Source organism: Chiloscyllium plagiosum, unplaced genomic scaffold, assembly GCF_037043375.1.
Source record: "Chiloscyllium plagiosum isolate Xiang-an unplaced genomic scaffold, Cpla_swu_hap1 HiC_scaffold_8, whole genome shotgun sequence".
In the NCBI taxonomy this organism is placed as follows: domain Eukaryota; kingdom Metazoa; phylum Chordata; class Chondrichthyes; order Orectolobiformes; family Hemiscylliidae; genus Chiloscyllium; species Chiloscyllium plagiosum.
The window spans coordinates 71942444-71958608 of NW_028270146.1; the positions used below are offsets into that span (position 1 = coordinate 71942444).

General features: G+C 39.2%; 1 protein-coding gene across 2 annotated transcripts in view; it reads right to left on the reverse strand.

Moving 5' to 3' along the window:
* The window catches only part of arhgap5 (Rho GTPase activating protein 5), a 74966-nt gene extending 59910 nt beyond the window's left edge, over positions 1 to 15056 (reverse strand). Inside the window, exons 1-4 of one of the 2 annotated variants that reach the window (XM_043697897.2) lie at positions 14611 to 15056; positions 14187 to 14279; positions 9359 to 13261; positions 8250 to 8385 (exon numbers count right to left, since the gene is read on the reverse strand). In XM_043697897.2, the coding sequence (XP_043553832.2) occupies positions 8250 to 8385; positions 9359 to 13087 (3865 nt within the window). In that variant the 5' untranslated portion in view covers positions 13088 to 13261; positions 14187 to 14279; positions 14611 to 15056. The remainder of the gene's footprint in view (positions 1 to 8249; positions 8386 to 9358; positions 13262 to 14186; positions 14280 to 14610) is intronic. The other variant, XM_043697896.2, reaches the window with a different exon arrangement.
* Positions 15057 to 16165: the final 1109 nt, after the last annotated feature.

Consider the following 16165-nt stretch of genomic DNA (forward strand, 5'->3'; position numbering starts at 1 on the left):
AACCCTCCTCTTGATGTCACATGGAGTGAGATGAATTAGTTTTAGACTAGCATCTGTCATGCTAGCAACCTCTAGAGAATGCATTCACTCAGCACTTGGGCTGAAGATTGTTGCAAATGCATCAGCCTTACACTGTGCACTGACATACTGGGCTCTCCCTTTATTGAGGATCATTGATATCTTTGGAACCTCCTCGTCTCGTGAGTTGCTTGATTTCCATCAACATTCATGTCTGGATATGGCAGAACTGCAGAGGTTATATCTGGTCCATTGGTTGTGGAATTGCTTAGCTCTGTCTATCACTGCTGCACGTGCTATTTGGTTGACAAATAATCCTGTTCTACAGCTTCAAGCCAAAACATTATGTTTAGGTGTGCCGGGTGCTGTCCTGAAATACCCTCCTGCACTGAAGCAGGTTTGATCCCCTAGCTTGACGGTAATGGAGTAGAGGATTTGCTTGGTTATGAAGTTGCAGAACAATTCTGCTGCTGCTGCAGATGGCCACAGTGCCTCACGAATGCCCAGTCTTGAGCTGCCAAATCTGTTTGAAGTCTGTCCCATTCAGTATGGTGACAGTGTCACACAATATAATGTCAATCATTACCAATGTGAAGACAGGATTTGCAAAGAACAATTTGCAAAGAAGGCTTAAGCCCAAACTAACACCCAATTCTTCTGCATAAAATTATACCAAGCTATCTAACAGCATAACCATCCATGTGCACTAAGCTGGCCAACTCCTTAAAAGGACTTTAAAGAGCTTCAGACATGAGATGATTTATTAAAATTTATGACATGGAGACATTAGGAGTCAATTTAAATCAATGAGGCTAAAGATGTCAAGTGAACACTATTCAACTGGTGCAGACAAGCCTCACCAGTACATTTTCAGATGAGGTAAAACAAGATGGAGACAGAAGTTTGGAGGGAGGAGGATCGGTGAATAAACAAGGGCAAGAGGAGGGGGAAGAGGAGGGATGAGACAGGGCAGATTGCAGAGGAAAGAAAGTGTGGGATGAGAGGAGAGGGGCAGAGAGATTTGTTTCTTAGTCGTTCATATTCACTGCATATTTATATATTTGAAATGCATTCAGACAGCAATATTCCAAAGTAAGTGTATCTTTGAATTGATAATTACAGTGCATAGTTAAAAATTACTAGAAATGATGGGAATGAATGCAGTATACCCGAGAAAATTTCCTTCTCCTCTGTAAGAGCAGACACCATCTTATTTTCATAAATACAGTAATTTGTAATGCTACCTTGATCAAAATAAAAACAATATTTATTTTCTTGACATTAAATACCAACTGCAGCTCTGAACAGCTCATCCTTTCAGTCTTTGTTGGACAGGAGACAAGTCTTAACTGAATCATCATCAGTCCAGCAGAGCTGGCAAGAGCACAACATGGATAGAAAAAGGAGCGAGTGTGTGTAAGAGACCAATGGAATAAGTGATAACAGTGGAGATAGAAGAAACTGTTAGAGGGGGAGGTCTTGTGAGACCTTTGGGATAATGCGCACACAGGAAAGGGAGAATAAAACTCTCTACAAGACCAGCAAGAGGGGAGGGGGGAAAGAGCAAGGTGAGGAGGGGGAAGAGCGAGGGGGGGGGGAAAAGAGGGGGAGAGGGGGAAAAGCGAGGAGGGGAGGGGGAAGAGCGCGGGGTGGGAGGGAGACAGAAATAGAGACAGAGACACACACATCGCGAGTTTCTGAAGAATATTAAAATGTGACATCACAGTAAACGGAGTACGAGATTAGTTGGTGAGTACTTTGTTTCTAACACAACGTGGTTCAGTGTTTCAAATTTGGAGCTGAGAAATTAAGAATTTAAATCAGATAAGTCAATTTGTTACCTTATTAATAATAGGCAAGTTTATTAGCAGCAGTAAGATTTATTAGTAATAAATCTTATTATCAAATCATAATGATAAGGCTGCTGTAATCCCCAAGTGCACATCCCATGCTGTGTGGGAATTCCAGGTTGTTTCTATTTATTGGATAACCATCTGAGCAGGAAATGCTGTCAGTTGCAACTTGGAATCTAGGCTCAGAAGGTAAGCAACAGCTTGGGCCACTCTCACCCATCATGAGATTGACAGCTTCATAGATAGCACATTAATTGAGTGATCACCATGCAGTTAGGAGCACGCAAAACATAAGTCAGGACTTGTAATGGAATAATCTCCATTTGTCTGGATGAGTGCAGTTCCAGAACAGTCAAAAAGCCTATCCAAGACAAAACAGCTCAATTGGCACCACATCCACAAATATGCATTACTTCCATCAACATAAAGTCATACAGTAAGGAAAAAAACTCTTCAATCCAACTAACCCACGTCGAGGACGTTTCACAAACTAAACTAATCCCTTTGTCTGCGTTTGGGCCATATCCCTCTAAACCCAACCTTTCATTAAACCTAAAGCCATATACACAATGAAAACATTAATTTCTCAAAACTGCAGTATTTAAATTGTCACAGCAAGCATAAGATTGCAGCAAGCTTTTTCTTAAAACACACTTCCGTATATCGAAATCCATCACATTAAAACTCACCTATTGCAGTGGTAAGATCAAAGCTGATTGTTTGCATGATTGTTGCTCATAGTGTAACTGCATCTCAAGTAGTTCACTGTATGTGAAACTCTTTGAGATGTGATAATACACAAGTGAAAATCTCTGAGAAATAAACGTGGTCTATGTTGTTATCCGGTTGCAAATTGTTCATTGCATTGCCTTCCACTACTTATTTCCTATATATTATCTCATGAACATCTGCAGCCTTAAGCTAAGGAATTCATTACCTTAGTGACTTCCAGTTTTCTTCATTCCGAGTTAACTGAGTATTTCTTTGCTGAAAAATTTTAAACTGCTTGCTTCCGTTTACAGCTCCTTTTCACTCCTTTATATTCTTTCACCTCTTCGCAGCCATTCTCTCCACTTCTGCAATCCCCTCTCCCCACTCCCCTTTCTCTCCTTTTCAACCTCTCCTTCTCTTTTGCTGCCCTCTTCTCCCTTTTGTCACTTGTCCTGCAGGGGTCTCAGCCTACTACCTTCGCCCAGAATACCCGAGGTTGTGCAGTAGCAGCAGTGTCTACCAAATTCAAAGTTGCACTGCAGAAATTTAGCAAGGCTCCTTCACCAAAACCTTTAAAACCCACAAATACTACCATCTGTAAGGATAAGGGCACCAAATAGATGGAAATGCCATCACTTACAAACTGCTCTCAAAGTCACTTGCCATCCTGACTTGAAAATATATCACTATTCTTTTATTGCCACTAATCAACATCCTAGAATTCTCTCCTCAACAGTGCTGTTGTTGTCCCCAGATGTGAGCAGTTCGAAAAAAGCAGTTCATGACCACCATCTCAGGGGCAATTAGGGATGGGTCAATAACACTAGCTAGCAAAGCCAAATTATAGAAACAGAACGGATAGGTAACAAGAGGCAGTCAGGAATAAACAGGTGGACAGTGTCCGAGCCCCCTGAATGCATCCCACTCTCCAACCAGTATTCAGTCTTCAATTGGGGGTTGGTTGTGCAGAGAGACACAAGGTTGAGAAGCACAACAGTGAAAGATGATATGGAAGTAGACATTTCTGTGACCACAGACATACACCATACGTGACCAGGATGCTGCACTGTCCCCTCCTGCCAGAGTCAACATTGTTATTATGAAGACAGAGGGGAACGACTCGCAATTGATGATAACATTGGGACTTGCAACATGCATAGAAAAGAAGGTGCCATGCTGCAACCAGCGTTTACAAGGTTAAGTAGGAAATTAGCAAACTTGGACCTCAAAAGTATTCATCTCCAGATTATTCCCAGCTACTTGTGCAATGGGGAAAAAACAAAAAGGATAATATGAAGCCTGCAGAAAAGTTGGTGGTTCGGAAATTGTTTTAGACTCCTGGAGTACTGGGACTGGCTCTCATGGTAATGGGATGGAAATGTGTTGCTGGAAAAGCGCAGCAGGTCAGGCAGCATCTAGGGAACAGGAGAATCGACGTTTCGGGCATTAGCCCTTCTTCAGTTTCCTGAAGAAGGGCTAATGCCCGAAACGTCGATTCTCCTGTTCCCTAGATGCTGCCTGACCTGCTGCGCTTTTCCAGCAACACATTTCCATCTCTGATCTCCAGCATCTGCAGACCTCACTTTCTTCTCATGGTAATGGACTATGTATAGGCCAGGACTGAGTTCCTTGAACTGTAACTAGGCTTTTTTTGGTGTGGGTTATATTTAAACTAATTCAGCAAAGTGGGAACCACAAAGCAATATTGAAGAAACCACTAGGATATTGGGAGAGAAACATAGCATTAGACTGGCATATGATTCGAAATGGCAAATATAATAAAGCTCAAATTAGGATTACTGTGCAAGTATGTGAATGAACATAATGTGGTAAATAACACTGGCCCATGACAGGCACAGATTGCCATATGCTCAACAGAGTTAGGAAGGAATAAGCAGAAGACAGTATTCGTTAAAGAGAATGTTGCAGGGCTGAAGAGAGGGATAGCAGAATCTATTTAGCTAGCACTTTTTGTAAAAGGTGGATTATGGCTTGATTAATGCACAGTAAACAGTAGAATTAAACAGTTTGTTCTTTAGGTTAGTAGACTATAATTAGTGGGTGAGCAATCAGTACTTGTGCGCCAATGATGTGAACGTGGGGGCCAAATGTAATACATTCATAAAACTAGATAGGATTATTAGTTGTGAGGAGGAATGAGAGATTTCAAGGGGATTTAGACAGACTCCGTAAGTAGGATAACAGATAAAGTAGATGGAAGATGACATAGAAAAAGTGTACTTCTCTACTTGGAGGGAAAAAAAATGCACAGTAATTCTTAAATGTCAAAGTACTGATGTCCAAAGTGAACTGGGTGATGCCAGTGTGGCAAATGGTTAGGATGGTGAATGCTCTATTGGCCTTCACACATCAGCATTCAAGCACATGAGTAACGTTAACTTATTTATATTCTATCTAACCTTGGTGACACTGTACCTGGAACATTAAGTATAGCTTTTAATCTCATGACCAAGGTAAGGTACACTTGCGACAAAAGGAGTACAGACAGGTTCCTCAGACTAATTCTTGGAATGACAGGATTGTCCTCTGACAGAATAGGGAGATTGGGCCGATATTTAAGAATTAAGAATGAGAGCTGATCTTAATTAAACTTGCAAAGTTCTTAATGGAACAGCCAGGGTGTACACTGAAAGGATGTTTCCTTTAGTTGGGGAGTCTATATACATGGAACATAGCTTCAAAATTTAGGGCTTATAGATACAGCACACAAGTAGACCCTTCAGTCCAACTGGTCTATACTGACCAGGTTTCGCAAACTAAACAAGCCCCATTTGTCTGTGCTTGACTGGTGATGAAAAGAATTTCCTTCATTCAGAGGATGGCAAATCTTTGCAATTCTTCACCCCAGAAGACTGTGGAAGCTTAGGTGATTAAGTACACTCAAGACAGCGACCAATGGATTTTGACATACTGATGACATCAATGGATATAGGACTACCACAAGAAAATAAGCACTGAGATAGATAATTTGACACGATCTAATTGAATAGCAGCACAGACACAAGGCGCTGAATGGCAATTCCTCTTTTTTGATTCTCAGGGGTCTTTGTTGGGTCCCTTGCTTTTCTTGATATTTCTTAACAAGATTGATCTTTGCGCACAATATTTGTTGACACTGCTAAACTAGGAAGCATTGTGAATCATGAGAACCATGTTTTTATGCTCCTATGGTCCAAATAAGGATAATGAGTAGTTTGAATGATAGTCTTGTAGTGGTGATGCTTCCATGTATCTGGAGCAAGGAGGTTATGCTCAACTTGAATAAAACATTACTTCAACTGCAGCACTGCATCTCGTGCTGGGCACCACACCTCGGAAAGATGTGATAACATCAGAAAGAGTGCAAAAAAAATACACAAAATCAGTTCCAGGAATAAGGAACTTCAATTATGTGGAAAAGTTGAGACAGTTCTCCTTGGAGAAGAGAAAGGTGACCGAACATTTGATGAAGATATTCAGAATATTGAGAGTTCTGGGCAAAGTAGACAGGAAAAAACTATTCCCAGTGGCAGAAAAATCAAGAACAGAGTTTCAGGTCACTGGCCAAAAAAGCAATGGAGAAAAAGGATAAAGCTAGTGAAGATCTGGAATGATGTGAAAGCAGGTTCAGTTAAGGCACATAAGAGGAAATGGGATTATTTTTTGAAAAGAAAGATGCATTGTTATGGAGAGAAGATGAGGGAATGACATCAAGTGTGTTGGTTATTTGGAGGGCCAGCACAGACATGATGGGTTAAACAACTTGCTTCTGTGATGTTACAATTCTAGTTTCTAGGAATCCTTGAAAAAAGTTCCATAGAAGACAGAATAATTAGAATTACTTATAAATCTGCAATCATTTAGCACAAAGCAATCACAATAGTCATAATCATTTAATAATTAATCAAGCAAACGGAAACCTGCTGTGCCATGCATCAAATTAACTTGATTTTGAAGAGTAAGAAAAGCTTTCACTGGCATAACACTTGAGCTAATTACATCAGCACAATTATTAACTGGAAAATCATAGTATCGCAAAACTGACAACACAACAATAAGCAAAATCATAATGAGCTCCAACACTACAACCTTAATACCACAAGACAGCTTCCTTCCATCCATGATTGTCACCGTATGCTAAAATGTACGCTCATTTTACGAAATTAACAAAGAAAACGCAAGGGATAATTTGTTCCACAGTATCAACATCTTGTACTGCATCACAGCATAATTTAAAATACAAAAAAACAATCTGAGTGCATCAAAAAACAAACAAGTAAAAACGGTTTCCTGATAGCATGGGGATATCTTTTCATTGGAAGTTTTCCATCTATGGACTTTTGACAAGGTGTTTAATAAAGTGCTACAAAATAAATGTCTTAATAAAATTTAAGTTGACATGATTAAAAGAGCAAAGGAAACACAGCTATAAAAGTTGGCAAAGGGACAGAAAGTAGAGAATAACAGCATTGAGTTGTTTTTGAGACTAGAGAGATTTACTACAGTGATACTGAGCTTCAATTATATCGAGAGGTTAGAGAAACTGAGATTATCATCCTCCAAGTAGCTGCAAAGAGGAGATTAAATACAGAGATGCAAAATTATGAGGAGTGTAAGGAAGAAGAAACTGGTAGGTGGGACAGTAACTAGAGGGCACAAATGAATATTACCTGGCAGAGACCAGGAAGAAAATGAGATTTCTTTTAAACACTAGTTATAATGATCTGGAATTGTTTGATTGGGCAGCAGAAGCAGATTAGTGTTAAAGGTTTTTATTATTTAGAAATACAAATTTTAATATGTGTTTTGATTCCAGCTCTGAGATGTTAAGTTCTTTGTCACAAAAAAGTCAAAGTTGTTTGGAACATTGAACTAAATACATAAATCACAAGCTTTCTTGGAAGTTAAGTTAAGAAAACTACCTCTGAAGTTAATTTCTGAACTGTTTACAGTGTTCAGTTTTATGACAAACAAACACAAAACAGCAAGGGCCACTGGCAGCTTGAATTCAGTTCAAGAGAATCTAGTTTCAGTTTAGTAGTTTCATCCAAGCAGAAAATCAGTTTCACAAAATAAAGGCAGTTTGTTAGTTTATTAGATTGTTAGTTTGAATTTCCAAATTAAGAGAGCTCATAGCAGTTTCCTGCTATCAAAACCAAAATATGATCCAGGCCCTCAGAACAGCAAAGATGTTTCTGGAGTATCTGTAAAGCGCCCAGAAAAAAAGTTGAATCTTCATTTTTCTTGATTATGTAATGATCTTTCTGCACTGGCACAAATAGCTTTGTTTGTTCCTTTGGTTCAAATACGCTCAGTGTTAAAGAACATTGGCAGCCCCATGTGAACATGTTCAGTGACTAACCATCCTGATAACTGAACTGCAAACTAAAACATATGATCGATCAAGCCATGTTTCATTCTAAATACTGACATGCCCAGTATTACCATCAGCCAAGATCACATCAGATCCAATAGTAACTTTCAAGGGAAAACAGGATATATAGTCAAAAGCAAAAAGTTTAAAAGCTTTCTTGCAAAGATTGGGCAATAGCTTAGTGGTATCAATAAGCCAGTAGTCAAAATATCCTCCTTGTATCCAAACAAGGAATCTAAAATATTTCACAGATGCTGTTAGACTTGAATTCAAACGTATTATATAGGTCCTACCTGTAGATTCAATGTACTCCACACATCTTTCAATAAAATGTGGTACAGGATGATCAGGAGTAACCACGTCTTCAAGAGGCACTCCAAAGTAATTGCTGTCCCAATTTCTTCTTGATGGCAAAGTAGGTTTCTGTCCCTTTGAAGAGTAATAATTATAAAATGACCAAATTGAACATTTTATGGATCATTATAGAAAGTTAAAATATTAAATCAATTACCTTTCTGCACACAGTGCTCACATGGATCAGAAACAGACAATTAGATACTAAACTATGATTTCACAAACTGTTCATAATTGGCATAATCTGCACAAGTTACCTTTCTTGACAAATTACTGCTTCCTATTACCATGCCTCCCCAACCCGATGACTGAATTTCCATAAATTAAAATGCCATTTCCCTTCCAGCACATCTGTAGAGCATTGTACTGAAAATATTAGTCGTCAGAATGGCATCAACTTTACTTTTGTAATACAAAGTATTGCTTTGATTTCAAAATATATGTCAATAAAACTCAAATTATTTTTTGAAATTCTGCCTTCAAATGTTGATAGGTATTCCAAATTAGACAGACAGCTAGTCAAATAGAGCTCAAAAGAGAGCCACTGAAAACAAGATACTTGGAAAACTGACATCTGAATCAATGTCATGCAACTTCCTGGGCTGACATCTACAAGCACTTGGGAAACAGGGCGAGAGGACAGCAAATGGGACCAGCTGGACCTGAAATTGAAAATAGTCTCCTGATAAGTAACTTAGTTACACACTTGAGAATGCTAGAGAAACTCAGCAGGTCTAGCAACATCGGAGCAGATACTGCCAGATCTGCTAAGTTTCTGGAGCGTTCTCAAGGTTTGTGTCAGATTTCCAGTATTACAGTATTTTGCACATATTTTAGCTCCAGGCCAGGTTTCTTTTGCAATTTAGTTATCTTTTGATTAACGCCATCAAAATTTCCTTTATAAAACAAGTTAAGTGATGCATAATGATGGGTCAATGCAATTATTATTCAAAACAAAGATTCAGACATCTGAACAATCAGGTCAGACCATTATTTGAAAAACACAATGGCATGCAAATAATACAAACATAAATTTAAAAAAACTTACCTTTTTGTTTGGTTTTTGTGACTTTGGTTTTGCTGGCTTCTTGTCTTTTCTATGCCTCCTTACATCATCAACTTCTGGATCAGATGCAATAGCAGGGTTATCAATGCCTGCTTTCCCACAATTTTCTGGGGACAGTAAAGGATCTTCCTCACTTCCGCGATGATTTTTTCCTTTCTTTGGTTTTCGTGAGGAAGAAGGCACGGTTTCATCATCACTAACCTCAAAGCGCTCTCTCCTTCTGTAGTATAGTCTAGCCTTTCTAAAAAGTGTCTTAGATTTGTATTTATATTTTGAAGGCTTCCGTGTTATTGGTGGCTTTGATGATCTATCAATTAATCCATTTTCTTCCTCACCTTGAGAATTATTTCCCCCAATTAAATTTGGCTTTCTTGCAATCTTGGTATTCTTAGAGTCCTGGGGAGTTGAATATATTTCATCATCCACTTTGGGTTTTAATACAGCATCTTTTGGAACAGAATAATTATCAGATGGATCTAAATCATCCAGATAGCCAAAAGGTCCACGATTGTGTCTCTTTGGATTCTTACCAATAACCTGTTCAATAGTTTTTACAAGATTTGGATCAAGTTTTCTCACATCATGCCTCAAAATCGCAGGTTTAGGTTTAATAGGTGGAGGCACTTTATGGTTATCATGATTAACAACTGGACTGCTATGAACTGGATACTCAGTTCCTTCAAAATCTGGTCGATGTTTGGAACGATCACTTGATGATGGAAGCAATTGTACCTCGTCCCCAATAGGGCTATAAGGTGGAGGTGCTTCATTGTCATCTTCAGAATCTGGATAATAATTATAAGTTGGAGAACTTGCCCAAGGAGATAAAGAAAGGTCTTCACTAACATTTGTGGATTCTCTAGTGCTATCATATATATACGAATTTTCAATACTATTTTTCTTCTCAAGAACATCGCTGAAGAATGGCGTAAATACTTCTGTCTGCCGATGATATTGTGATAAAGAATATATAGCAGTGAACTTTGCAGATATCTCAGTTGCTATATGCTCACCCTCCGTCATCAGCTCCTTAATTGCTTCACTTTCAAAAAAGTCAGCTTGACTGTCAGTAACTGCCACAAGCTGAACTGGAATAACATCTTGAACTTCGGCCAAAAATGCACGGAGCATTGCCATGGATGCCTTTCGTTTTGCTGAATAAACTAGGATATATCCATGTACTAACTCATCCTTCCTAACACAAATCGATGAGTGGTATGAAAGTATTGTAATCTGAATTCGTTTGCGTTTTTCACCAATAATCTTCTCCAGAAGGAGTGAGTTATTGTGACCAGGTTGAGTAGCACTACAAAACTGTGATTCCAAAAAAGGTGAAAGAATTATGTCAACATTAAATGGATCTCCACACATGGCACACATGACAATTCTCAAGTCAGCTTCTGATGGATCTTTATTATTGGGCAAGGGACTAACAATATTCAAATTGTGTTTCAATGCATCAAGAAGTCCTCGAAGAGCTTGTTTTATTTGTAATTCATGAAATTTGCGAGTATAGGTTCCAGAAGGTACATCAACAAAAGGACACTGTAACTTGTTAGCAAGTTGCTGCCCTTGTAGTTTTAAAATAGGCAAGTTCTTGCAACCAATGTCTCTCTGGTTTGCTAATATTAGTGTAAATGGAAGATTGGTTATAATCCTGCCCTTCCTGTTTGGGGGTGTTTCACTTCTTATTCGTTCTATGCAATCTGCCAACCCACTAAATGACTCTGTAGAGTTGTAGACACAGAAATATCCATGAGGTTGATTGGTCAATGTTAAGCCAGACATCACAAAAGTGCTAAGATCAATTGGTTGAAGGTCCAGTTCATAAATCTTACCATCCAAAGTGTACTCATCATCGGTACATTGAGCTCGAATCTCATTGGCTAGTTCTTGTGCAAGCCCATCCCGACCCAAGAGAACAAGGTTAAGTTTGTCAATATTGGCACTATCCTGATATGTGTTTGGCCGGTTGTTATCAAACTCTATCAGATTAGTAGAAAGCAACTGTTCTACTTTAATGTCCATGCAATTTTGGCTACTTAGACAGGTTTCTTTAGTTGGATGATACACAAATCCTATGTGCTTTAGTAACAGAGATTCCCGATCCGGTGCAAGCTTTTGTAAAGCTCTGTACCTTGGTTCTTCACTCAGAACAGTATTGATTTCACTCATTTTGGGTGTTGCATTAAGATCCAGATCATAAAAAAGTTCAGAGTGTTCAAAAAGCATTTCTTGGAATTCTTCTTTTGCTTTTTCAACTATTTCTTGCTGATGTCTACTATAAACCTCTCGACGGTCAGCATCAGTTATGAATTTAAAAGCTTCATTGTCCATGACAAAGCACATAACCTCCTCCCAGGGCTTACCAGGTGTAATGAATTGTACCTTTTCAAGATGTTTTTTAAACTTCTCCTTCATTTCAATCCTTCTCCTCTCAGAAATTAAATGTTGCACATGATTGTGGTATACTTTTTCTCCTTCTGATGTACTAAGCAGATCAAAGGGAAGTCTTTTATCATTCATATTATCAATGTGGTCAGTTTCATCCCATGGTGTTTTTTCCAGTACAATAAACCAGAGTGGAAAGTTAGACCTTTGTTCCAAAACACTTTGAGCTTCCGACCAGGTCAAGTGCTCAATTTCTTCAAGCTCGGGAAGCAACGCATTAAGGGCTTTTGGTAATAAAGCTATATATTCTTCCCGTCGCTTTTTAATATGTTCCTGTTTGAGTTGCTCAATGTGCTTAGAAAAAGTATTTTTTGCCTTCTTTGACCCCTCTAAAGTTATGTACTCTTCATAATCAGGGTGGTTTTTCAACTTATTACTCACAGCTTTCCACTCTGAATGATAATCTTTCACTGCCTGAACAATTAACTTTTCAAACTTATCTGTCGCTGAAGCAACAAGTTGTCTCTGCTGCTTATAAGCGTCCAGATATGGAATAATCTTCGGTTTGCCCCGTGTCTTATCCAATAACTGGATTAAGGTAGCAAAACACAAATCCACATTCACATGAAAACGGGCTGACGTTTCCACTACAGGCATATTCTTCTTATTTGTTGCAAAAGCCTGCACCTCCCGTAGGTAGTGATCAACACATTCATCACATTTTGTTGCTGCTATAACAACAGGTTTTTTTGTTTTAGCCAACTGAGCAACAAGATTATTTACAAACTTAAGCTGATCATCAAATTTCCTATTGCAACCTTTACTTACGTCAATGCATAAGAGGAAGCCATCAATGGTCAGTTTTCCATCTGGCATCTGCTTTTGCTCAAAGTCTTGCTCTAAACCCAACTGATCAGTACAAATATACATCAACTTCTCTGCTGACTGTAATTTTGATGCAGCTGCTCGTTTTATATATAGTTGTAAATTTGTGCTTCGATGAGGCAGAAAAGTTTGGTCATCAATAAATTCAGTCTGTTCAATTATTTGTACTTTATATTCAGTTCCTTCTTCACTTGTGTGATTTACATCACCCCAGAACAGAAAATGGTCATTGTTGACAACACGGCCTCCAAAGTCAATTGTGCTGAGTACTGAGGTATGCTCTGGGTAATAATCATCAGCTTTTGGGTGCACATATCGATTGCACAAACAAGACTTTCCAACACCACTTGTACCTTTCTCCTTCTCTGTTCCAGATAGTCCCACCACACTAATATTATACGTTGGGGGACGCAGTTCTTTGTTTTTTGCCATCATATTTCTCCACTCATCCCATTACATTTTAAGAGAGCATTGGAAAGTGCTTCTTATTCTGTAGTGACCCCAGACAAAGTGCATCTGCTCAGGACCAGTCAACTTCAATTCCATCTCATCGAAAATGCATTTGGTCCTCAATTTTATTTTTATCCATAGCTTCTCAAAATTTAATTTCTGTTTAAAACAAACAAGACAATTAGCTGAAAAGTGCAAACAATTCAGTAAAATGATAGTCTCAAAGAACAAACTAGTCATTAGATACGAACATCCATTCAATGTCAATTGGATAAATAAGTGCATGAAAATTAGCTAATCTGCAAAAAGCCCTGAACAAACTTTACAGCTAACAACTTGATTGTTCATTTTTTGCATTGCTTCAACGTACATCTGATGTTGCCGTGACATGTGAAAATATGATCCTCCATTCAACTAACAGATCCAGAGCAGTCAGACAAAACAAATCCAAATTAACCTTTAAACACTCAAATAATAAAAAGTATAATAAAGCATTTCAATGGAATTTCCATTGCACTTAAAAACATTTTAATTACATTACCACTTGTTAGTAAATACTGAAAAGCTCATTTAGGTTTTTATTTGAACGTTCCAAACTTGTGATAACTGAAAAATGCATAAGCACATAGAGCATAGTTATAGTCAATAATTATCTGAGATAGCCAGACGTCGAATTCTGTACAGATCCAATTTACATGCACTGTAAATTCATCACTTAAATTTTCCTTCCCCATTTGATAGATTCAGATTATGGAACAAACTACCAAAAAAAACTATCATACCGGATGAACTAAACGAGCCTCAGATTATAAATTACACGGACTGCTGCGGCAATTTCACCGCAGACAAAATGTATAAATTCCATCGACTTCTCTGTGCATTATTCAACCTAGTATATAATAATTTATAAAAACACCTTGCATCATTTCACGGGACTAACGATGACAGATTTGACCCGATCAGAATAAGAGATCAAATAAAATCAGAGTGCATAAATGACACTTAACATTTCTCAGATTCGCTTTTCGACCATTTTAAGGAACATGATTTAAAGGCAGCAAAAATAAAAAAAATCTCAATTTACTTAGCACTGGGCATTCCAATGTCATCTCCTGCAGGCATCTTCAACAGGCCTCGCACCCTCCCCCAGGATAAGCAAAAATCCAGAATCCTTATGCTATATTTTTATGAATCAAATAAACGCGAATTCCAAATCAGTTACATCACCATTTTGCTCGATCTATAATTCTTTAAACTATTTTAGAACATTTTAATCTGTACAGTTGAAGAACGGATCAAACTGCCCTATCCGCCGCTCCCCACCATCACCACTCCTTCAACTAAAAGGGGAAAAAACTATAAAGCAACAGACAAAATCAATGCTTTAAAACAATTGCGACACTGGGAGAGTTGAGAAGGAGGAGGTTGGTTGCCAAGTGTTCCTATTAACCTCCTCACCCCACCCCCAAGCTGACGATCCCTCCATTGTATCCGGAATTTCCCCTTACCCAACATGGTCGCTGCCAGGTTCTCGGCGGCCTGGCACGGCCCGACTCACTCCTCCACCTCGGCAAACCAGGATTAACAGGGCAGTGCTTCGCTCTCGCGCTCCCACTGCCGCCTCTTCTCCTATTTATTGTAATTTTTCAACTCTCTCCATTTGAACAATTTCCATTAAAAATAACAGACATACAAGTCTACAGCGGCTCAGCTCGGGGAACCAAGTTTTTCTTAATCTCTCCGCCTTCCTCTTAACTGAGGACGAGGACAAATCCAAATCTATATCCAAATCCAAATGAGCTGAAATGGCGGATACCGTCGGCACAACTTTTGCTGCTATTTCGGTTACTAAAGCAAACTCGCCCCTGCCGTCCGCTACTCTCTTCTCCGTCCCTGCCCCCTCCGCAAACAACGACACGATACGGGAGCCGGGGCCGCGACGACAGCGTCCCTTCCAACGGCAACCTCGCTCGGCGTCCTGACGCCAGCACGTACCAGGTCGGGCGCAATGACGCAGCGTGAGGGCGCGCGAGCAGGAATGTGACCGTTGCTCCTCCCACTTGCGCCGACGGGAGATGGTGGAGTTTCGTTCTGAGTGTTAGTACTGGGCACAGGCAAAAAATGTCTGCTACATGGGAAGCAGAAGAAACAGAAAACCCAACTACAGTATTCTCATTCTGCCGAAGCCAGGGCTTGAGGTCAAGTGGACATAGTGTAACAAGTTAGCGCACCTTCCATGCTAAGTGCGACGTGGCAGAGATTGAAGACTGAGTTTAGGTTCAACAAACTCATCGCTGAATATTAATGACGGAAGGTCACAAGACCTAACATTAACCCTGTTTTCTCGCTATGAATGATACCTGGCCAGATTTGTGTTTCCATTAACTTGATGATTTTACTTTGCTTACTGCGAGCAAAAATGCAGCAACCGATTGTATTGATATTTAAAGCCAAAACCTGCTAGTGGTTAGTTGTAAGCTTCTTTTAAAATCAGTTAATGTTATTGTGGTTTGTTTGAACCTGTTCATCTATGCTATTTCACTTGCCTTATTTCATGTATAAAGTTACTATTGTTAAGAATACTAACTTCTCCACAGGTTGAATGCACCCAATCTCTTTATAACTTGAATCACATATTCCTTATTGCCTTGGTGGTTTTTCATCATTACGTTTGTGTCTAACTTTAAACTCAGACTTAATTTTGAGGTCCCATGTTCCCTACTCTCAACACCTCAATGGTGGTCCTGGCTGCAATCCTGCTGTTTGCATCAATTTATTGCTTGGAGTTGTGTTAATTGCAGTAAGCCCAGACCTACACATTGATCATAGAAGTGCTACTTTAGAGAACACCCCGCTACCTGAATGACTGGCAGTCTTGCATTCCACCCAGGCCACTGCTGACAGTACAAGCAGTCTCAATGAAAAGAATGTAGACTAAAAAGTAAGTCCTGTGTATCCTGAGCCAGGCTAGGAAAGGGGATACATAACTGATTCAAGAGGGCAAATGGGAAGTATCAACTTTGGTTTGAATGGAGCCTGCCTCCTTTGGGCTCAGGGGACTTG